General features: G+C 41.4%; 1 protein-coding gene across 2 annotated transcripts in view; it reads right to left on the bottom strand.

Moving 5' to 3' along the window:
• Nucleotides 1-5,140: 5,140 nt before the first annotated feature.
• Nucleotides 5,141-23,729, bottom strand: part of abat (4-aminobutyrate aminotransferase) — a 39,976-nt gene continuing 21,387 nt past the window's right edge. For both annotated transcript variants that reach the window (XM_061712884.1, XM_061712885.1), the window contains exons 6-17: nucleotides 22,565-22,682; nucleotides 19,917-19,966; nucleotides 18,192-18,272; nucleotides 16,910-17,002; nucleotides 15,606-15,668; nucleotides 15,449-15,512; nucleotides 14,369-14,517; nucleotides 12,232-12,369; nucleotides 10,685-10,852; nucleotides 9,641-9,787; nucleotides 8,315-8,426; nucleotides 5,141-7,150 (exon numbers count right to left, since the gene is read on the bottom strand). In XM_061712884.1, the coding sequence (XP_061568868.1) occupies nucleotides 7,029-7,150; nucleotides 8,315-8,426; nucleotides 9,641-9,787; nucleotides 10,685-10,852; nucleotides 12,232-12,369; nucleotides 14,369-14,517; nucleotides 15,449-15,512; nucleotides 15,606-15,668; nucleotides 16,910-17,002; nucleotides 18,192-18,272; nucleotides 19,917-19,966; nucleotides 22,565-22,682 (1,305 nt within the window). In that variant the 3' untranslated portion in view covers nucleotides 5,141-7,028. The remainder of the gene's footprint in view (nucleotides 7,151-8,314; nucleotides 8,427-9,640; nucleotides 9,788-10,684; nucleotides 10,853-12,231; nucleotides 12,370-14,368; nucleotides 14,518-15,448; nucleotides 15,513-15,605; nucleotides 15,669-16,909; nucleotides 17,003-18,191; nucleotides 18,273-19,916; nucleotides 19,967-22,564; nucleotides 22,683-23,729) is intronic.

The following is a 23,729-nucleotide window of genomic DNA, read 5'->3' as shown; positions in this document are numbered from 1 at the left end:
ATTAACAGCCCTACAGCTGAAATTAAAACAGCTTTTGGCTCTCAGCTTCCTGATCAGGGTGGGGATGAAAACGAGGGGGAGTGGTGACGTGATGACGTGGCTCTCTGGCCAGCTGCAGGCTAGCACCAGCTGTGTAAAAGCAAACGGTTCTTACTTAGAACCAACCGCGAACCGGCTCTAGCACTACCACTAGCACCAGCCCTGGAACCAGCTTGGTGTAAAAGGGGTATCAGGGACCCCAAGAAGGCCGGGTACTCCCCACTTCTGTTCGGCCCGTAGGCACAAACAACAGTGAGAGACCTTTCCCCGACCCGAAGGCGCAGGGAAGCGACCCTCTCGTTCACCGGGGTGAACTCCAACACATGGCGGCTGAGCTGGGGGGCTATAACCAAGCCCACACCAGCCCGCCGCCTCTCACCCTGGGCAACTCCAGAGTAGTGGAGGGTCCAGCCCCTTTCAAGGAGCTGGGTTCCAGAGCCCAAGCTATGTGTGGAGGTGAGCCCGACTATCTCTAGCCGGTATCTCTCAACCTCACGCACAAGCTCCGGTTCCTTCCCCCCCAGCGAGGTGACATTCCATGTCCCCACTGTGAGGGTTGATGTCCAGGGATTGGGTCGTCGAGGCCCCGCCACGACTGCTACCCAGCCCACATTGCACCGGCCTGCCATGGTCCTTCCTGCGGGTGGTGGGCCTAGGGGAAGGCGGGCCCACGTCGCCGTTTCGGGCTGAGCCCGGCCGGGTCCCACGGGCAAAGACCGGGCCACCACGCGCTCGCCTACGAACCCCAACCCCAGGCCTGGCTCCAGGGCGGGGCCCCAGTGACGCCGATCCGGGCGACGTTACGGTCCTTGGTGTTTTGTTTACCATGATTAGCCTGTGAACCGCTAGTCTGGCCCGTCACCCAGGACCTGGTTGCCATGGGAGACCCTACCAGGGGCGTAATGCCCCCGACAACATAGCTCCTAGGATCACTCGGGCAACACAAACCCCTCCACCACAGTAAGGTGGTGGTTCAGAGCATCTCTGAATGCACAACACCGCAACCTGCAGTGTGGGAGTGAGAGGGGCAGGGTAACGGCCCGGTCAGGCGGGGGAGAGGTTTGTCCGTTAAGACTCCTCTCCCTGGCCCTGCCCCTTCTCAACCTTTCCCCGACCCTGCACCTAACCTGGGGCTTGATGATTGAGCCGGAGCTTCGGGAGCTGCGTGCTGGCCTGTGGTCCCCACCCCCGGTCATCCCGCTGCTGCTTCCACCTGCCTGTTGTGTGCTGTTGCCGTCCCGACCCCCCAGTCTGGCCTTCGGCAGGTTTCTACCCCCTTATGATCCAGGTCCTGGTCCAGGTTTCTTCCCTCCTAAAGGGGAGTTTTTCTTGCCACTGTTTGGCTTAAGGTTTTTCTCCCACTAGGGGAGTTTTTACCTGCCATTGTTTATGTAATAATTGCTCGGGGGTTTATGTTCATGTTCTGGATCTCTGGAAAGCGTCTGGAGACAACTTTTGTTGTATAAGATGCTATATAAATAAAATTGAATTGAATTGAATTGAAATTGACAGGTATTCACACCACTTTTGATAAACTTAATTTAATCTCTTCAAAATATTTTACAATGACATAAGAGCAAAAATTGTTCATACAACAGTGTGAGAGCAGACATTTACCTGGCTCTATTGTTTGACATGGTTCCAATTTTAGAGTGGTGCACATGTGCATGGGCAACGCATTTGTTTTCATATGTAACAAGGTGTGAATAGCTCAGCTGGGGCTTGCTATTTGTACCCTGGTGCAAATAGTCACTCCGAAAAAATAAAGGCTGAACACAAGTCAACAACAAATCACGTTTATATTCATACCCTTTCTCATATAATTGTTTTAGAATATGTTTCTGTGAAACATGTATTTTGATGTAAGTTGGCGGGGAGGGCCAGTGCGGCCCAGGCCCGTTACTGGCTACGATCCTGGGCCCTGTGGTGGTTTAACCTGCAGCTCAAGGTTTGCTGGATTTCAGTTACTGTCCTCAAAAATGTCACATCCTTTCACCACTCTGCTCGCCAGGGGATTCATTTTATTTAAATGGAAGGAGGCACTCCCACCCACCTTTAATCACTGGATAAGGGATTTACTCTATTTTTTGAAGCTAGAGAAAATAAAGCATTCCATCAGAGGCTCAAACCTTTTCCAGATTGTGGAACCCTTTCATGAAACACATTAAAGAAAATATTAAATCTTCTGCAGTCCCATAATCATTTAATCCTGTCTACCAATTTAAAAACCGCCATGCTTCATTTCTTCTGATCTCCATGCTTCATGTGTGACAGTGCCTACCTGTTTTTTTTTATTTTTATTTTTTCTTTATTTGTTTGTTTTGCTGTTGTTATTTTTGACTTTACATTTTGCTGAGGGTATCACTTACTTTATTTATTGTACATACCATGTTTTATATTGCAGTTCCTGCATGTTCTGCCTCCACCTAGTGGTTACCCACAATCTTGTTTTTTGTCTTTGTTTTTTGTGTCTTTATAAAAAACTGAAAATCTTAATAAACAAAGTTTAAAAAAAAAAAATAAAAAATGTCTCATCAAGCTCAAGAGCTGTGTTGTCCTGCGCTAACCCTGACCCTGACCCTGACCTTGACCTTGACCCTGACCCTGACCTTGACCCTGATCCTTACCTGATACATGGAAGTTTCAACACTAAATTTCTTTAGCACAAGGAGACATTTAGCCCACAATCTAACTTTATTCACCTTCATTAAACCTGTGCAGGGGGCTGCCTCTAACTTAAACCCCTACTTAAAAACACATGATTTACCAGTGCTTTATCTATTCAGCAGGATCATTAAACAGCATGAAAACACGCGTGGCCTTTGGTGGCATCAGTTCTGGATGAGTAATTATTCGGTTGTTTTTGGTCTTTTCTTTAAATGGCAACATCATGTGACAGATTCCAGCCGTTCCTCAAGGCCCCTGGGACAGCCTTTCCCGTGTCAGTCTACGTCAATAACTCTGATTCCCCATCAAAGTACTTGATTAGATGAAATCCTCACATTCGCTGCCCTTCACATGCTGAAACCACAGTGACGGTGCAGGGCCCTCGCCTCTGGAGCTCTGGACGTTGGGAGGAAACCACGTTATGCAGATAAACGTCCTGCATGCATGTGGACAACGTGCACATCCACACACACATCCACAACGTGCACATCCACACACACATCCACAACGTGCACATCCACACACACATCCACAACGTGCACATCCACACACACATCCACAACGTGCACATCCACACACACATCCACACACACACATCCACACACACACATCCACAACGTGCACATCCACACACACATCCACACACACATCCACAACGTGCACATCCACACACACATCCACACACACATCCACAACGTGCACATCCACACACACATCCACACACACATCCACAACGTGCACATCCACACACACATCCACACACACATCCACACACACATCCACAACGTGCACGTCCACACACACATCCACAACGTGCACGTCCACACACACATCCACAACGTGCACATCCACACACACATCCACAACGTGCACACCCACAACACAACGTGCACACACACAACACAACGTGCACATCCACACACACAACACAACGTGCACACACACAACACAACGTGCACATCCACACACACACAACACAACGTGCACATCCACACACACACAACACAACGTGCACATCCACACACACAACACAACATGCACATCCACACACACACAACACAACGTGCACATCCACACACACAACACAACGTGCACATCCACACACACATTCACAACGTGCACATCCACACACACATCCACAACGTGCACATCCACACACACAACACAACATGCACATCCACACACACACATCCACAACGTGCACATCCACACACACATTCACAACGTGCACATCCACACACACATTCACAACGTGCACATCCACACACACATTCACAACGTGCACATCCACACACAGGACGAGGTGAAAGGTAAAAGTGATACTTTAATACGACAGACTCATGATTGCTCCACTCATCACCTATCATTAGAATCCTGATATTACACAAAATAAAAGTTGAATGCTAGTATTTTACTTTTATAAAGTAGAAAATACAACATATAATTAAAGCTGCAAGCAGTGATGAATGGACCCTCGCCCGTGCAATTTTCACCAATTATGGTCAAGGACTCAAAACTAAGTCCGATGACACCACCTTTACCACACTCTTTATGTGAAACCAGTCAAAAAATATGGCAGAAAGTAGGAACTATCAAATATGGACCAATCAGATGAAGGGGGGGCGCGCTTTTTGGCATCTAGCTTCGCCACGGTAACGCTTTTGACTGAGAAAAGTAATGTGCGTCGTCGCAGGATCGAGACGCACATGTTGAGGTATAACACACCTGGGTGCACGTTACGGTTCGGCCCATATTAACGGCCGAAGAAGTGGCATAAATTGCGCCAAAATTACACAATTAATTCAAAATGGACGACTTCCTGTTCGGTTTCGACCATGGCTCCAAGAGACTTTTCTTTAAGTTGTGACATGATACAGGTGTGTACCGATTTTCGTGCATGTACGTCAAACCGTATTGTGGGGCTTGAGGAACAAGGTTTTCTAGGGGGCGCTGTTGAGCCATTAGGCCACGCCCATTAATGCAAACCATTAAATATCACATTTATCACCAGGCCTGGCTTGGTGAAAAATTTGGTGACTTTTGGGGTACGTTTAGGGGGAAAAAAGGCCCTCATTTCGTCGGAAAAATAAAAACGAGAATTCCTACAGATCCAATAGGGCCTCCGCACTGTAAGTGCTCGGGCCCTAATTAAATATAGGATTTGGAGCACGTTAGCTTTAATATTTGTGCTTTTGTGCAACCTGTAAAACAATCGCGTAACTTGCTTCACTTTTGCTCTGATTTTTGTGCTCTTAATCAAAAGTCAGAAACATTAAACTAAATGAGACATAAAAACGGGGGGTGGAAATAACATTTAAAGAAAAACGTAGAGTGAAGCTCTTGTTCAACCGATTGTCGAGTTTTTACAACACAAACTCCAAAAGAATCGGATCCTGCCTCTCTGTGAAATGCAAATAAAAACAGAATGAACTGATTTGAAGATCTCATAAACACATATTTTATTTGCAATAGAACATAGAAAACATAGCAAATGTTTGGATGGAAACATTTTACAATTCAGTAAAAAATATAAGCTCAATTTGATTTGATTTCCCATGTCCGACCTTGTCATTCATTCAGAGACTTCTCCACTTTCTTGGAACCTCTTGGTTGATGTTCACGTGACTGACTCGCTGATAATTAACTTAAATAGATGTAGATGTTCCACCAGGCGTTTCTACAACTGAAAATGTCCTTTTTTAATATGTTTTCTATGTTCCAGAAACGAGTCTGGGGATTATGAGACAAAAAAATCTTTCTATTCAGTTATTTACATCTCACACAGCTTTCTTTTTAGAGCCAGGGCTGTATTTAAGGTTAACTAAAACTGATGCAGTCATGTAAACATGATGTTAGTATATTTAAGCAGCATGCAGGCACTAAATAATCACATTTTCATGGTCCACTGAAGATTTACACGATTTCTGGGCTACAACGTTTCACGCTGAGAAGTCATTCCTATTAAGATCAACACAACGGTCGCCTCTAATCGGCAGCATTAACCACATGCACGCTGGCAGATTAGCTTTATTATCATTATTATTATTATTTGTACATGGAGTCAGCACTGACACAGAAACGTGAATCCAGGACGAATGTCTGACAACAAACTAGCAGGACTTCAGCGGCGGCGATGCAGGCGGTGATGATGCGGCACCAGCATCAGTCCGGGTCCAACCTCTGCCTTCATTAGGAGTTAACACCTTTTCATCATCATCTGCATCTTCTGCTGAAGAATCCGCTCCATTATTAGCTTCTAGATTTCTGTCACAAAATGACTCGGACATATAAAAAAGTCTGAATGTTGTGTGCTCTTGATGAGACGTCGTCTTGCTGCGTCAAAACCACAAAACTGAGACGAGAGAAAAAACTGCCACAAGAAACGGAGCAAATGGACTGAGATGTACATGATGTTTTACACTGACTGAACACAATCACATGTGAAACCAACGTTTCTTCAGCCAAGAAGAGAAACAGACACTCAGTGAGGATAAACCTTAGACTGCTAGGTGGTGAGGGATGTGGTTGGGGCTTTGTGAACGCCTCCACAACAGAAACCAGGATGTACACTGTAAAAACTCAAACTTTACCAGGAATATTTGTCTTATTTCTAGTTGAAATGTCTAATTTTTAGTCAAAAAATCTCATTACACTTAAAACAAAAGTCATTACCAGAAAAATAACTTGTTATTTGACAATTTTCACCTGTTTCAAGTAAATTTTCAATTGAAATAAGTATAAAAAAATCTGCCAGTGGGACAAGATTTATCTTCTCATTACAAGCAAAAAAATCTTGTTCCACTGGCAGATTTTTCTACTTATTTCAAGTGAAAATGTACTTGAAACAGGTGAAAATTGTTGTTTTTTCCAGTGATGAGTCTTGTTTTAAGTTTTTTACTAAAATTGAAACATTTTAACTAGAAATAAGACAAATATTCTTGTTAATATTTTGTGTTTTTGCAGTGTACCCTACATTTTGGGGCCGTCTCCTTGGAGACGACGTTGAGAATGGCAGAGGGGGTGTTAAACGAGCCGAGGTGATGGATCCATCATCGTCCATCTAGATGTTTTATATTCTACAGATTTATTTGAGAGACTTTGACATTTTGATCAATTTTACAAAAAGAAAGAAAGAAAGAAGAAGGGCCGCCGGGCCGGCCGGAGCTGCTCTGGATGACGTCCCGGGCTCGTCTCCGTCGGGCGGCGGGACTTTGAACAGAGATACTAACGTGTGCGTTGTGTTCGTCCTGACTAGACGAGCTCTCCTCCTGCCTCTCTGATTCACGTGTGAAGCTGCAGAAAGGCTCCTCCGGGCGGGGGGTTTATTTGTGCTTGGCCACCACGTCGTTGAAGACGTTGAGGAAGAGGTGGACGTGCTCCTCCTTGAACACCAGAGACGGACGGAAGCGGATGGATCGGTCCCCACATCCTCCCAGGAGCACACCTGCCGAGGAACAGCAGCGTTACCGGACAGACCTGCTTCTGCAGAACCGCTGGAACATCACAGACTGTGTTTCCATGCATCAATAACCCTTTTAAAACCGGAATATTAGCAATAACCCGGTTACTCCTTTTAAAACCCGAATATTGGGTCATGTAAACGCCAAACGGAATATCCCCATCAAACGGAACAGGAATTTGTTTTCTGCACATGCTCTGTTCACAAGGAATCCTGGTCTTTTGAGTCCAGGAAGTTCTTATAAACACGGAGAAACCAAGACCAGGAGGAGACTAATCACTTCATAAATGTAATGAAGGATATGAACATTTCTGCATTTGTAGACGGTAGAAAGTACCGGGATAGAAGATTTACAAGAAGGTGAGAGAAAAGTTGCGTGAAGCAGCATTTGTTTTGGATTTGGATACAGGAAGAAGAAGCAGAAATGACGGGAATTGCGTCATGATGTTCTCCGTGCGTCGCTGGTTTGATCCAGATATCCCAAATGATTAATTACCATGTAAACGGAATATTCCCAATGTTTCAGTAACCGGAATATTAGCAATAACCTGAATTTTGACTAATTTTGACATTATTATCCGTCAATAAAATTAACATTTTTCAAACATGTTTATTTATGTTCAAATTTAAAAATTATATACAAGATCTTCCTTCTTCTTTTCATAATTTCTTTTGTGTTAATTCTGAAACTCATTCTTATGCCACAAGGCACAAAGATGATTTTAATTTAGCGTTTTGTAGAACATGGAAACATCAATCTTTCACCTCTTGTGGAATTCACTCAATAAATCTCTTAAATCATCACCATCCTTGCCAATATTCAAAAAAACATTTAAAGAACTGTCTTATTGTTTCATCTTTGTAGTGTTTATTATTTAATCTGAGTTATATTTTCTTTTGTGTTTTTTGTTTTTTTACTCCCCTCGTGTAGCTTTTGTTGTGTTTTTTATTCATATATGGAAAGGATTCTATAGAAGCCACCAGGCTTCTTCCTTTCCTTGCATGTTATTTCAATGTTTTTACATGTATTGTTCAATTTGTCTTATATTGCTAAATAAATAAACTGCTCACACAGGACAGGAGCAGCGTCAGCAGGAGGAGACCAGAACATCCTCCACAGAAGAGGAGACTCAGCGTTGTGGTTCATACCTTTGTCTCTGGCCTGCAGCAGCATCTTGTCCCGGGTTGCAGCGTCGCAGACGTCGATGGCACAGAAGGTTCCCTGACCTCGAGCCCGGCTCAACACGCCCGGATACCGACCCTGGGGGGAGGGAGGATGTGGGTCACGCTCATGCACATGTGGTTAACAGAACTGCACCGGCAAAACTCCTTCAGCTAGTTCAAACTAGGGCTGTCAGTTTAGCGCGTTAATTAGATTAATTAATTACACTGCTAATTAACGTGTTCAGAAAATTAACGCCATTATTTATGAGTGCCAAAACGCGTGAGTATTTTAAATGTGTCCCATTGAGGGAGCCGTAGTTCACTTGGCAGTTACAGGTCACTTCCTCCTGCTGCTGGTCAAACTAACAAAGACCTGACAGACCTGGACGACTCAGGGGAGACTCAGATAATCTTTGCTAGGACCTTTGAACGGCAGGTTTATGTATAAAAAGAAAGAAGACGGGACGATCAACAAGAACACGGTGATTTGTACATTTTGTAAAAAATAATGTTCCTCTCACCGGAGCTGCTCCAGCCTGAATTATCATTTAAACACTAAACATGTCCGGACAAGTTCCACTGTAAACGTTACAGCTACTAGTACTTGAATCGCTGTATTGAGTCAGCTTTAGTTTTAATTATTAGTGTTATTAGAGAGTCTGCTTAAGAGCCTATCTGAGACTCAGCCTTATTTTATTTCTGAATTTCATTTATTTAACTGTATTTGTATTGCATTTTTGAATAATGCACCTGGCCTAATTGGTTTGCTGATGTGCTTGAGCTTTTTCTTTTGAATTTCATTTATGAAACACTTCACCAATAAAAATGTGGATTTCAAATCTTCTCTTCTTAGTGTATTCAATTGATTAGTCATGCAACGCAATTTTGCAATGTCCTAGAATTCTAATTCTTTATTTGGGGACCTTTAGCAGATATGAGATTAAAATGTGATTAATTAGAATAATTAATTATAAATCCTGTAATTAATTGGATACATTTTTAGTAGTAGATCAAACCTTTGAAACCTATATTATTCTGGTGAAAGGATCGAGTACAATCAAAGACACATTTGGCCAGGATGGTCAGTAATGTTTAAAGATAATATACAACTCCTGGGGGGCGGGGTTAAACATCTGGGACACATCTGTGCAGGGTGAGAGAGTTAAGCCGTGGCAGCATCAGGCCAGGCAGGAGAAGGAGGTGAAACCCCCTCATATCCAGCATGTGCTGTGTTCTGCAGGCTCTTATTCCCGCTCCGCTGATCCGGGTCACCTACATCTGAGATGAACAAACACGGCTGTGACGACTAACCTGCAGCTCGTAGAGGCCGGTCATCAGAGCCTTCCCTGAACGGGTCACTTCCTCCATCAGGTTCTCTCGTCGGATCACGTTGAGAACTTCGGCCAGGAACAAGTTCTTTGACGGGTCGCCCATCCATGTGTTAAAAATACGATATCCCTGGAAAAGAAACCCCACATAACCGGTGAACGTTTCTGGTTTACCGCTGAACAGCACTGGTTGTTTCATCTACAACACCAAATATGAAAAAGCTGGATCCATGAGAAAAAAAACATAATTGATGAAATGAATGCTCATCCCCGCAGGCAGTTTGATCCAAGATATTTCATCATTTTTCTCATCAGCTCAATTTCAATTGTTAATTAGCATCTATTTTTACACTTCTGCAACTAATTTTGGACGATAAAGCCAATCTTTATTCATCTGTGTATAAACTGACATGGTGTTATCATGTACAGGACTGTCTCAGAAAGTTAGAATATTGTGATAAAGTCCTTTATTTTCTGTAATGCAAAAATGTCATACATTCTGGATTCATTACAAATCAACTGAAATATTGCAAGCCTTTTATTATTTTAATATTGCTGATCATGGCTTACAGTTTAAGAAAACTCAAATATCCTATCTCAAAATATTAGAATATTCTGGGAATCTTAAACTTAAGATGTAAGCCATAATCAGCAATATTAAAATAATAAAAGGCTTGCAATATTTCAGTTGATTTGTAATGAATCCAGAATGTATGACATTTTTGTTTTTTTAAATTGCATTACAGAAAATAAAGAACTTCATCACAACATTCTAATTTTCTGAGACAGTCCTGTATTTACGTTAATAAGAGCTGTCATTTGCCTATTTGCCTATTCACTGTACAGTGAGTGAAAATAACCGAGTCAAATTCCATGTCTTGTTTAACCTGACTTGGCCAAATAAACATGATTCTGATTCTGATTTAAAAGTGAAATGTCCAAATAAATACTTGTTTATAAGACTGTATCTTTCCAGCGTCCAGCAGAGTTGAGTTTTTTTATGTTGTAAATCACAGAAATGTCCCACCTTGTCGGCCTGGAGCTCGTCCTTGTGGTAGTATCCGCCCGTCAGCAGCTTCTTACTGAAGGAGACGATGTCGGCCGGGTCGTCCATGCCCCAGTGCTCGTGGGCCCAGAACTTCCCGGTGGACCCCCCGCCCGTCTGGACTTCATCCACGTGGAAAGCGCAGCCATGCTGCCATGACGACGGGAAAGCAGAGTGAGACATGAACTGTAGTGCAACACAAAGCTGTTACTCACAACTCTGGATTAGGCCTGTGTTGCAAAAACTGATTCATATGTCTAAAGATCGATTTTTTTTTCATCATTACAACTTTTGGTATTTTTTTGGTTATGTCCAAAAAATTAATGTTTTGTTGGACACGAGAATAACTGGTGCCATGTTTTTGCCTTTAAATATGTTTTCAGTTATAATTGCATAAATTGTCCATATTTCATTATTTTATAAACTGTCTTGGGGTTACATTTGCATAAAATGCTGAAAACCAAGTTCTCAAAAATTAAAAACCAAAATAGACCGAAAATGGAAAAAATTTTAACGGAATTTCGGAAAGAATAAAACCGATTTCCTCCATCTCTGTTTCCTCCCTGGATCTGTTTGGTAATTCTGCCCCTCGATGTTTCTGAAAGCAGTTCTATCAGCATTCTGGGAGCTGATTGGTCCTTACAGCATCATTAGCTGCAATACTTGCTGTTTAATCTCAATATAATACTATTAGTAATATTTTGCAGAACTACAGTTATATAATTCATGCAACAGCTCAAAAAAACTGTTTTAATAACGCTAACCCAAATCAATATAGCAATCGAATCTAATCAAATCTTGATAATCGATTCTGAATCTTAAGAATCGGAATCGAATCGATTCTTGACATTTGAATGCAGTGGCGGCTGGTGATAAAAAATGTTGGGGGGTGCACTGGCGAGTGGGGATTACAACACAACTATAAACTCTACTTGAACATAAATTTTTTTGTTATTTTTTATTACATATCACTACATATACATGTAGCATATTTTACATAAACATATTTAAATTTTTTCGAGTAACAAAATAACCTATTTGAACAATTTTTCTATTTTTTAGTTATTCTATACAGATATTGACAGATATTGTCTGAAAAATTGTTCAAATATGTTATTTTGTTATTTGAAAAATTTGGAAGAAAAGTTTAAGAACATACAATACACACTCATTTGGCCGGCGCCCCTCGCCATTGAAACCTATGTATTTCAGTCTGCACAAAAAACAACTCTGAATAAACCCAGTATGGGATGGGAAGGCTTGAAAAATTAAGTCAGACACATTTTATGAGTGCACAGATGTGATCATTACTTTTTATTACGTAATTTATGTGTACTGTGTCTGTGTGTACTATTTTTTTCCCTGTAATTTGAATGGGGGCGGCGGCCTAGCGCCCCCTATTGACAAGCCGCCACTGTTTGAAGGATCCCCAGCCCTGCTCTGGATGGAGCGTGCACCATTCCTGCTCTGCTCTGGTTTATCTGGGGATGAACCTGCACGCCGGCCCTGCTGCCTGACGGAGACCTTACCTTGCGTGCGATGTTGCGGAGCTGCTTGAAGAAGTCTGCGGAGGCGTGGTTATCTCCGCCCTCGGCCTGGATGGGCTCGATAACAATCCCCGCCACTGGATTCCCCTTCTGTCTCCACTTCACGATCAGGTCCTCCACCTGGAGACACACGAGCCCGGCAGACTCACTTAGCCTTATCGTTAGAGTGTGTGGCAATGCCACGTCTGACCACATAAAGAGTCTACTAGTTTAACATTTAAAACAACAGGCACCTTACACTGGTATTTGAGATGGGATTAAATCCTTGTGAATCGTATTTTGTTTAGTGCACAGCTCCAATGTTGATAGGCCATATTTTCCTTTTGTGTTGTGTATTGTATGTATGTATATATATAATATGTATATATATATATATATATATATATATATATATATGCAGTACTCGAGTTGAGGGGGGAAATAAAAACGGTCCAAATCATCCCCCCATCCCTCCTTTCCATCCCTTATGTCATTTCATCAATGAATGTGGTTTTACTGCTATTTCAACATTTAGAGTCATCACCAGAAAAATAACTTATTTGACAATTTTCACCTGTTTCAAGTCAATTTTCACTTGAAATAAGTATGAAAATCTGCCAGTGAGACAAGATTTATCTTCTCATTACAAGCAAATAAATCTTGCTCCACTGGCAGATGACAAACAAAACAAACGTCCTGCATTAAGTTGTGCCTCTATGTATGTATGTATGTAATAGAGGTAATTATAATGTATATCATTACTTTACTATAATACTACAATATAATAGAGAACAATAGACAGCGATGATATACTGTAACAATATACTTGAATAACTATATAAGAGTAGATATGCTATATATACACTGGTTCATATATTTACCTCCAATTATATCCATAAAAATTACTATAAATCTATATATGGACATATCTACATATGACTATAAATCAATATATATTAATAGAGATATAATAATAACATTCACACGGGGCAAGGTGTCTTGCCCAAGGACACTACAACAGCAATGGTGCGGGATTCAAACCGCCAACCTTCCAATCATTGGACGACCCGCTCTACCACCTGAGCTACTGCCGTGATGATATTGATACACAAATACTGTACGTATAATACAACCCAATATATACATTTACATACCTACATACAGTACTGGAGTTGAGGGGGGATGTCATCCCCCCTGAAATAAAAACGGTCCAAATCATCCCCCCTGAAATAAAAACGGTCCAAATCATCCCCCTGTAAAACTGCCATCCCTCCTTTCCATCCCTTATGTCATTTCATCAATGAATGTGGTTTTACTGCTATTTCAACATTTAGAGTCATCACCAGAAAAATAACACCAGAAAAATAACTTATTTGACAATTTTCACCTGTTTCAAGTAAATCTTCACTTGAAATAAGTAGAAAAATCTGCCAGTGGAACAAGATTTATCTTCTTATTACAAGCAAAAAAATCTTGTTCCACCGGCAGATTTTTCGACTTATTTTAAGTGAAAATCTACTTGAAACAGGTGGAAATTGTTGTTTTTTCCAGTGATGAGTCTTGTTTTAAGTGTAAAGAGTTTTTGTAACTAAAATGAGACATTTTAACTAGAAATAAGACAAATATTCTTGTTAAGATTGTGAGTTTTTGCAGTGATCCATGTTACTTATCCTGTGAAGGACAGAGTCATATTGATAAGTTCAGAAAAGTGTTTTTTATTGTTGTGTTTTGATGTATTTGATGTAAGCCCAGTGGATATTTAAAGCTTACAGAAGGCTGCATTTAACTGCTGCTATGTCATTCCTGCAGTATTTCTGCAGGTGTTTTGGTCACTGCTATTATTTGTAATATATTATATTATTTGTAATCAGCACAAATTATCTGTCCCCATATGATAAAATCCACCATCCCCCCTGATTTTATTTTACAACTCGTATATATGTGTATGTATTTGTGTATGTACATATGCATATGTGCATGTTAACTTGCTCTATTCATCATTGGTATTCATTATTGTAATCATTTTGTGTCTGTATCCATGTGCTGTGCTATTAATGCTCAATAATAAATAAAATTATTTAAAAAAAACAACAGGCATTTCCAGCTCCAGCCCAGACGTGATGAACCGGAACAAACAAACCTCCTCCAGGCAGCGTGCTTCCTCCTGCTGGTTCTCCCGGGTGAACTCCTCCAGCGGGTACTGCAGTCTGGGGAACGGGGCGATGGGCCAGTCGAAGGACGGGACGTCCAGCTTGTGGATGACTTTGGAGTGTGTTGTTGCTAAGCAACCTTAATAGGGAAAAACACATACGTGTACAGATGAGCAACGGCCTCCTCGGGATCACCGCGCAGCGCTTTACATGAAAACAAACTCTGTTAAACTGGTCTGGCATCGTGAACAACAATTCTGGTTGTTGTTTGGTTTCGCCACCTGTCTCCTATTTCCCTCCATGAGTCTAAATAGTCTGTGTTCCCCTTGTCTTGTGCCAGAGTGTCTTCGTCCTTGTCCTGCACCAGAGCCTTGGTCCACGTTCACAGCCATAGGAATCACCATAGTAATCACCATAGTAACCGTATGTTCCTCGTGACAAGTGATTTTTTTTTTGTTTGTAATTTTTTCCTTGCCTACACTGTAAAAACTCTAAATCTTACCAAGAATATTTGTCTTATTTCTAGTTAAAATGTCTCATTTTTAGTCAAACAAATCTCATTACACTTAAAAAAAGTTAAATTCTTTGCTTGTAATAAGAAGATAAATCTTGTCCCACTGGCAGATTTTTCTATTTATTTCAAGTGAAAGTTTACTTGAAACAGGTGAAAATTGTCAAATAAGTTATTTTTCTGGTAATGACTCTTGTTTTAAGTGTAATGAGATTCTTTTGACTAAAAAAATGAGACATTTTAACTAGAACTAAGACAAATATTCTTGGTAAGATTTTGATTTTTTTCAGTGTAAATTTCATAGCCCTTCGTTTTCCTCGTTCAAGAGTGATTTTTTTGTTTGTTAACTTTTTCCTCTTTAAGAGTAATTTTTGTTTATAGCCATTTATTTGTCACTCGGTCCGAGGTCTCTGGTGAATTCAATAAAAGCCTTTTGTTATCTAATCTCTGCATCCGAGTCCTGCTTTGAGTCTCGGCCTGACGCAACTACGGCAAAGATTCCAAGAAAAGCAACAACATGGAACAGTGATGTCTGAGTTTTTGTGAATCTTTAACATACCCAAAGTCCTCCCGTGGAAGCCCCCCATAAAGGATAAAATACTGAGGTCCGGGCAGCCTGGAGCCTGAGAGGGAAAGCAGAAACAAAGAACAATAAGATGCAACTATCCGCAACTATCCAGCGTTACGGTACGGAAGGATGGGATTGGGTACGAGACCTGGTTTATCATGCAGCTGCTTATGTCTTCTTCAGAAGGTGCGCTCTGGCCTCGCTCCTTGTTCTGAAACCAAAAAGAGCTTAAAGTCAGGATTTAATTCCAGGATGAAGCTCAGGTTTAGTTAGGTAACGTTCACAGGGTGAATGACCACAGAAAGATATATGAGTAGGGCTGGGGTTTGATTCGATTCCGATTCTTAAGATTCAGAATCGATCATCAAGATTTGATTCGATTCCGATAATAATTTGGGTCACTGTTATACCATATGTTAATCAGGTTTGTAAAATAGCATTTTTCCATCTCCGTAATATTGTAAAGATTAGGAAAACCCTCTCGCAGAGTGATGCAGAAAAACTAGTTCATGCGTTTGTATCTTCTAGACTAGATTACTGTAATGTGTTATTAGCAGGATGTCCAAGTAATTTGCTGAATAGGCTCCAGCTGATCCAAAATGCAGCGACAGGAATCAGCAGGAGAGACCACGTCTCTCCAGTGTTAGCATTGCTCCATTGGCTACCCGTAAAATTCAGAATTCAATTTAAAATTGTATTACTTGTGTATAAAGCCCAAAACGGCTTAGCTCCACAGTATTTGCAAGACCTGATAGTGCCTTATGTTCCTGGCAGAGCTCTCCGTTCTCAGAGTGCAGGTTTACTCGTAGTTCCTAGAGTATCTAAATGTAGATTTGGAGGGCGGGTGTTCTGCTATCAGGAACCATTACTATGGAACCAACTTCCAATCTGGGTTAAGGAGGCTGACACCACCTCCACCTTTAAAACTAAACTTAAAACATTTCTGTTTAGTAAAGCCTATAGTTAGTGTTTAGTAAACCTCTAGCTGGTGTTGGTAAATCTCTAGGTAGTGTAAACTCTAGTGTGTTAGAGTCAGTAGTCATAGTTGCAGCTATAGAACAAGACTATAATAGTTAGTCTCAAATATATCTTCGTGGTAGATATGCTGCTATAGGCTTATGCTGCAGGGGGCACCGACATGATCCACTGGGCGGTGCCTCTCACCCTTCTTCTCATCTCCTCTTCCCTTCCTCTCTTCTCCATTTCCATTTTTATTTATCATAAGTATCTCATAGCTATCATTTTTGTCCATCGTTCCTGTAGTTTCTTGTGCCGGCCCCCCTTTTTTCTCTTTTGTGCATGTTTGCAGGCCGGAGCTTCAGAGCTGCGTGCTGGCCGGAGCTCCCGGTGACCCCCCCACCCCACCTCCGGTCATCCCGTTGCTGCAACCACCTGCCTGCACCCCCCCCCCCCCCCCCCCCCAACAATAGCTACAATGCACTGAGGACTCACCCTGTACCAGATGAACATGGCTTTGTAGGCGTTCTCGTTGGAGCAGGATCCACACGCCATCGTCTGGACACGCGTCATCCCACTGGGAGCCACCTGACAGGAGTGGAGACAGGACACATGAATGCTGGGTAAACCACACATGGTTCCATTTAAACTTTAGTAAACTCAAGAACGCCATTATTTCATTGTTTCACTTCTGCGACTGTGGCTCTATTTGAGTTCTGCCACAAAACGTATGGCGCTTTTCCACTAGAACTGGGGTCGGCAACCCAAAATGTTGAAAGAGCCATATTGGACCAAAAACACAAAAAACAAATATGTCTGGAACCGCAAAAAATTAAAAGTCTTGTATCAGCCTTAGAATGAAGGCAAATGGCGAAAGGCGAAATGTCGAGAAAAAAGTCGAAATGTCGAGAAAAAAGTCAAAATGACGAGAAAAAAGTCGAAATGTCGAGAAAAAGAGTCGAAATTTTGAGAAAAAAGTCGAAATGTCGAGAAAAAAGTCCAAATTTCGAGAAAAAAGTCCAAATTTCGAGAAAAAAGTCGAAATGTCAAGATTAATGTTGAACTACAATTTCGAGAAAAAAGTTGAAATGTTGAGAAAAAAGTTGAAATGTCGAGAAAACAGTTGAAATGTCTAGATTAAAAAGGAAAGGAAAAAGGAAGAAAAAAGAAAAGAAGAAAAAAGAGAAAAAAAGAAGAAAAAAAAGGAAAAAAAGGTCAAACATTTTTGAAAAAGCTCCAGGAGCCACTAGGGCGGCGCTAAAGAGCCACATGCGGCTCTAGAGCCGCGGGTTGCCGAGCCCTGCATTAGACAATGTGGAACCTGGACGAGGGAGGGGCTCATCAACGAGGTCTGGTGGCCACCGTCTGTGGACGGGTCATACGGGTCATACGGGTCATACGGGTCATACGGGTCAGGGGCCATGTGTTCTGGGCAGGAGCTGAAGACGTGGTCTTGGTGGGATGACCCTCGTCCAAACTGGCTAATAATAAATCCTTCTAGGAGTGACGGGGACAGATGTCCAGAACCGTTATAGTTGGGAGGCTAAATTCTGTTTCTGCACCAGCTTTGTATCCCGGTTTTCTCCTGAAGACCCTGTGTGTGTGTGTGTGTGTGTGTGTGTGTGTGTGTGTGTGTGTGTGTGTGTGTGTGTGTGTGTGTGTGTGTTTTTGTGTGTGTGTGTGTGTGTGTGTGTGTGTGTGTGTGTGTGTGTGTGTGTGTGTGTGTGTGTGTGTGTGTGTGTGTGTGTGTGTGTGTGTGTGTGTGTGTGTTACTGACTGAGAGGAGACTCTCGGTGATTTTGTCTGGAAAGTTCTCGGGGGGCAGGATTCCCAGGGCCGGTCGGTTCACAAACGCACTCTGAAAACACAACGTAAACGAATCAGACAAAACACATTTTACATAAAAAAACATTTTAAAATCAAAGTGTTTATTCTGTTGTTTAAGGGTTGACCTCAGCTGCTCGAATTTCTTTTCTTTTTCACGTCACCATCCACCAAATATCTGTAATTGCAGTGTTTCCTACCTGTTTCAAATACTTAAAGGGGACCTTTCATAAGAGCACGTTCTTGGGTGTCTGACGTGACTACAATTCATTGATGTGTTCAGATTTGCAGGGTCCTGTGACATCACAGACCCAGATCTGGATCATTTCAAGCTTCATCTAAACGTTGTTACAGAAGTTGCTGTCTGAAGTGGGCAGAGCAGAGCTGGCCGGAATAACAGTTGGTGAAAATACCTCAGAGATGCAGTAGAACAGCTCCATTTTCAACACTCGCCAACACTTCTGTTTACAGCAGCTGCTTTTAGGGGGAGAATCAGATGCTTGACTCCACCCCTTACTTTATTTTAATATATATATTTTACATATAGCTGGGAGGGAATATGTCAAAAATCATAAAGATTGTGCACTTGGTGACAAGTTTTTGATATTTGGCATGGTGTTAGGTTTGGACATAAGGTTTTCAAAAACCACCACAAACAAATGGTGACGCCCCCTAGTGGCGGGTTTGCAGAATATTCAAAATGAATCAATAAGTGAGGCGATAGAGGCAGCATTGTAGGTGTGAAGTGAGTTTAAATATGCACAGCTGATGTTTTTTGTGTGTGTTATTTTAATAAAATCCTATTCTTTCACTGTGACTTAGTTCTGAGCTTCTGTTCATCTTAAACCTGAATGAAGCCGCTGTTCTCACCCAATCAGATTATTGACACTACAGTGATAGTGACCTGTCCAATAAACAGAAAATTGCATTTCCTTTGGGGTGAAAATATGGGTCTAAAGCCCTCTATAAATCTTTCTATGTGACTTAATTCTAGAGATATGGAGTTTTTTGGGCAATAAATGACCTTGAAAATTAAATTTGACCTTCAACATGACCTTGAAATAGGAAATGTATCTCAGGATTGAATTCCTAGCACCAAACCAGTAAAGAAAGTGACAATATACAACAATCTAGGACTAAGAGAAGCTGAGATGTGCGGGATCCATTTTGAATTTTCTGCAAACCGGCCACTAGGGGGCCGTCCATATTTGTTTGCGGTGGTTTTTGAAAACCTTATGTCTATAACTAACACCATGCCAAATATCAAAAACTTGTCACCAAGTGCACAATCTTTATGATTTTTGACATATTCCCTCCCAGCTATATGTAAAATATATATATTAAAATAAAGTAAGGGGTGGAGTCAAGCATCTGATTCTCCCCCTAAAAGCAGCTGCTGTAAACAGAAGTGTTGGCGAGTGTTGAAAATGGAGCTGTTCTACTGCATCTCTGAGGTATTTTCACCAACTGATATTCCATCCTTTCATAAAGGCTAAACTTAAAAAGCCTTGTTGATAAGAATAATAAAGAATAAAGTTTGAATTTCTCCTGGTTTGTGGGTTATGTTTTGGTGTTGACCCTGTCCTTATTGTTGAGTCTTATGACGCCTGACTTTAACGTCTCATGTTTTAGCACGCCAGCAGTGTCAGTGTTTGTCATGAGCGGGGAAAACACCTACGTGATTGTTGGGGTTGGTCATCATCTTGAGGAGAGCAGGATGGTTGTAGCCTGAGAAAAGACGGAAGGACGATAGACATCAATACTACGCTGACGACACACAGCTTTACACCAGAGCTCCTCGTGGCGACTCAGAGCCAATCTACGCCTTGAAAGCTCTTGTATTTACAATACAACACCACCGCAGCGCATTCACAGACGGAGGTTGGATAGTTCAATAAATCACCACTTTTCAACTCACATGAATGAGCAATGCCATAGAACTTAAGCTTGATTGACTGATTGATTGACTGATTGATTGACTGATTGATTGACTGATTGACTGACGTGTGCACACATCTTGTTCCTGTGCAGAGGACAGACCTTTGAATCTTGTCTCTTACGTAAACCTATGTCTTACATAAAGTGCGGTTCCACCTGTAGCCAGCAGAGGGCAGTCAAGCCCCAGCAGACGTACACTTTCAGTCTCACTCCTGAGGTTCCAGGAGGTGTTTTTCTGAATGGCAGACATTTCCCTGAGAGTCCAGTGACAGTTCTGCTGTCAGAAACCGATGGAGGGAGGGAGGAGGGGAGGGCAGGAGACGGGGCCTTCTATGCAAATTCTGTTTTTCGTGGAAGTCATTTGAATGCTGGAAGGCAAATCTGTTGCTCACAAACGCCGGAAGTTTCCTTCATAAGGAACAAAGGGAGCACATACACATCCTTTCTCAGCCGCTCCGTTTCACAGGAATTCATCTCTGCAACGTTTGAAGCTGCATGAATAACATCCTCGTCTCAGCAATTAAATAACCGTGCTACACCAAGGCTTTTCGGCTGTAGTCAGGGATGACGTGCACTTCATGCATGAAATAAGGTCCCTACACACACTTGATAAGTGTTGAGTCTTTCTGACTGGGACTTTTATCTGTTTGGAAAGTTGTCTGGGTAAATTCAAGTGCACAATAGCACCGGGGCCTTAAAGGAAGGTTTAGGCGGATTATAATCCTTATAATCCCATGTTTTCAGAAAACTAGAAGTCCTGGTAACACTATAAAATGGAGTAAAAGAATCCCGGTTATCGGGCCCTTGGAAGTGCTGAATTAATTAAAGTGAGCTCCAGGCGGAAAACAAGAGCCTTCTGTCACCGAGGCCCTGGGGATCAGTGGAACCCAGCATTTTAAAAACATGACGGACCGGGACCGCAGCCAAGGAGGACGTTTGTTTGAGTTCACCACTGTGTCCGAACTTTAAAGGAAGCATTTCTCCAAACCTTCAGAGCTCTTCAAGAGAAAAGAGAATCAGACGAGCGAGTCCCAAACTTCGGAGGTGTGGAGTAGTTTTACCTGGACTGGATCTATGATGGATGCTCCATCACCAGGACCAGACCTTAACAAGACTCAGGAACCTAAACCGGACCAAAACACCTCCGTATCGTTGGTCGTGTAATCAGAGTACTCAACAAACTCAACTGCTGGCGGGGTTAGATGTGCACTACCGCCACCAGGTGGTGTGGAGTGGTAGTCTACACTTTAAGAAAACTATTAACATAAAATAATTCTAATTGTTAGTGAAGAAACATCTCCTGAATAGATATATTTAAAACCTATTTAATTATTATTAAATAAATGAATAATGTAGATAGTATATGGGTATGTGTGTGTGTATATATATGTGTATGTATACTCTCAGAAAATTAGAATATTGTGATTTTCTGTAATGCAATTAAAAAAACAAAAATGTCATACATTCTGGATTCATTACAAATCAACTGAAATATTGCAAGCCTTTTATTATTTTAATATTGCTGATCATGGCTTACAGCTTAAGAAAACTCAAATATCCTATCTCCAAAAATTAGAATATTCTGGGAATCTTAACCTTAAACTGTAAACCATAATCAGCAATATTAAAATAATAAAAGGCTTGCAATATTTCAGTTGATTTGTAATGAATCCAGAATGTATGACATTTTTGTTTTTTTAATTGCATTACAGAAAATAAAGAACTTTATCACAATATTCTAATTTTCTGAGACAGTCCTGTATGTATGTATGTATGTGTATATATATATATATATATATATATATATATATATATATATATATATATATATATATATATATATATAGATGGATAGATAGATATATGTACATATAGATGTATAATATGTATTATATATATCATATATAATATGATATATACATATAGATATATAAGATATAATATATAATATAATACAGTCTGTAAAACGATAACTCTGATTTCTTGCTAAATCTATGAGTACAGTAGACAACAGCACAACAGCTCTTTCCCATTTTAGATGTTTTCCAGTTGCTTAAACTGAAAGTTTACGCTGACACTCAGTCTTTCTGACACTCAGTGGGCGTAACCCGCTGTGAAGTCGCATCTGTGACGTCATGCACATTCCCTCTATGAACGGCTCTGCAACAATCATCTGAGACGCAGCCATACTTGACTTTGAAGACTGGGCCGTGAGGTTCCTCCAGGTTGCAGACGGGGCCCATCGTTAATCCAGGCTCTGCCGTTTGAAACTGCATTTTTCTAAAGCTAAAGGAACATCAGCGGCTGGAAGGCCAGCACTGTACTAACTAATGTGTCCTATAACAGCGTACTTCTTCTGTTCTGTCCACTGGACCGGTGACTACTCACCGATGGGGATGGAGGAGATCTGGGTGTAGATGTCCAACATGCGGTTGCCATCAACGTCCACCAGGTAGTTCCCTCGGCTCTCATCGTAGTTGCAGAAGAAGTTAATGGCACCAACGTTCTGTGTTAACGGAGACAAAGAAAACGTCTCACTTTTATGAGTGGTGATGAAACTGCGACACACAGACAACAAATACTATGGAACACAAATGGAGAATCAAGCACTTCACACTTAGGGTCTCTGGGCGGCTCCATGTGACCAGACAGACGAGAACGGCTGCAGCCTAAACCGCGTCAGTCAGTGCGTTTACATGGGAAGTTTAATTCCTCTTTAATTCAGAATTAAAATTAAATCCGATTTAAGATGAGTAAAAATGAACACGTAAACACCTAATTCTGAATGAAAATGGACATTCTGAATTAAACTTAGTTCCGAAGTAAGTGGCTGGTTTATTCTGATTTTAAATCTGAATAGAATAATTCCAGATCATGTAAACACTCATTCCTCTTTAAATTAATTCCGGTCTTTCTTTCTGCTCGTTCCCTCGCCCGTCTGTCTCCATGATCTTATATTCCACTGGGCTGGTTTTCCAAACAAAGTTTCAAGATGCAGCAGCAGTAAACGCTGGTCAAGAGCAGAGACCATTTATTTAATAAATAGCTTGGAGGACCTGGAAATAATTAAAAGAACAGATGGAAACAGGAAACATAAAAATTGTGAGCTTTTCAAAGTTGTAGCGGCTAAGTTAGTTTTTCTTCCGGTAGTTTAACTTCCGGTCCGCCCCCCTATCCAATCAGAACCTTCCCAAGCCCCAGACCTGGAGAGGAATTGGAGAAAGCCGAACATGTTTTCCATGTAAAGCTCAATTCAGAATTACTATTTCCATGTAAACTCGAAGGAAAAGAGTTTAATTCTGAATTATTTAATTCTGAATAATTAATTCAGAATTAAAAAACATCATGTAACCGTGGACAATGACTCAACAATCAGCAATAGGCTTAATTATCTGTAAGCTGTAATTGATGAGATTAAAAAAAGATGTGAATATTGCCAAGTTGTAACACATACGCTTTAACTGTTTAATGTAACTTTACATCTGGTGAATGGCTGCCAGGTAAAACCGGAGTGAAACCAGACTGAAACCAGACTGGAGCTGTTGTTAAACCA

The sequence above is a fragment of the Cololabis saira genome, chromosome 21, assembly GCF_033807715.1.
Source record: "Cololabis saira isolate AMF1-May2022 chromosome 21, fColSai1.1, whole genome shotgun sequence".
NCBI classification, from domain to species: domain Eukaryota; kingdom Metazoa; phylum Chordata; class Actinopteri; order Beloniformes; family Belonidae; genus Cololabis; species Cololabis saira.
Note: the sequence above shows the minus strand (reverse complement) of the source record. Positions and strands in the feature narration are given on the sequence as shown.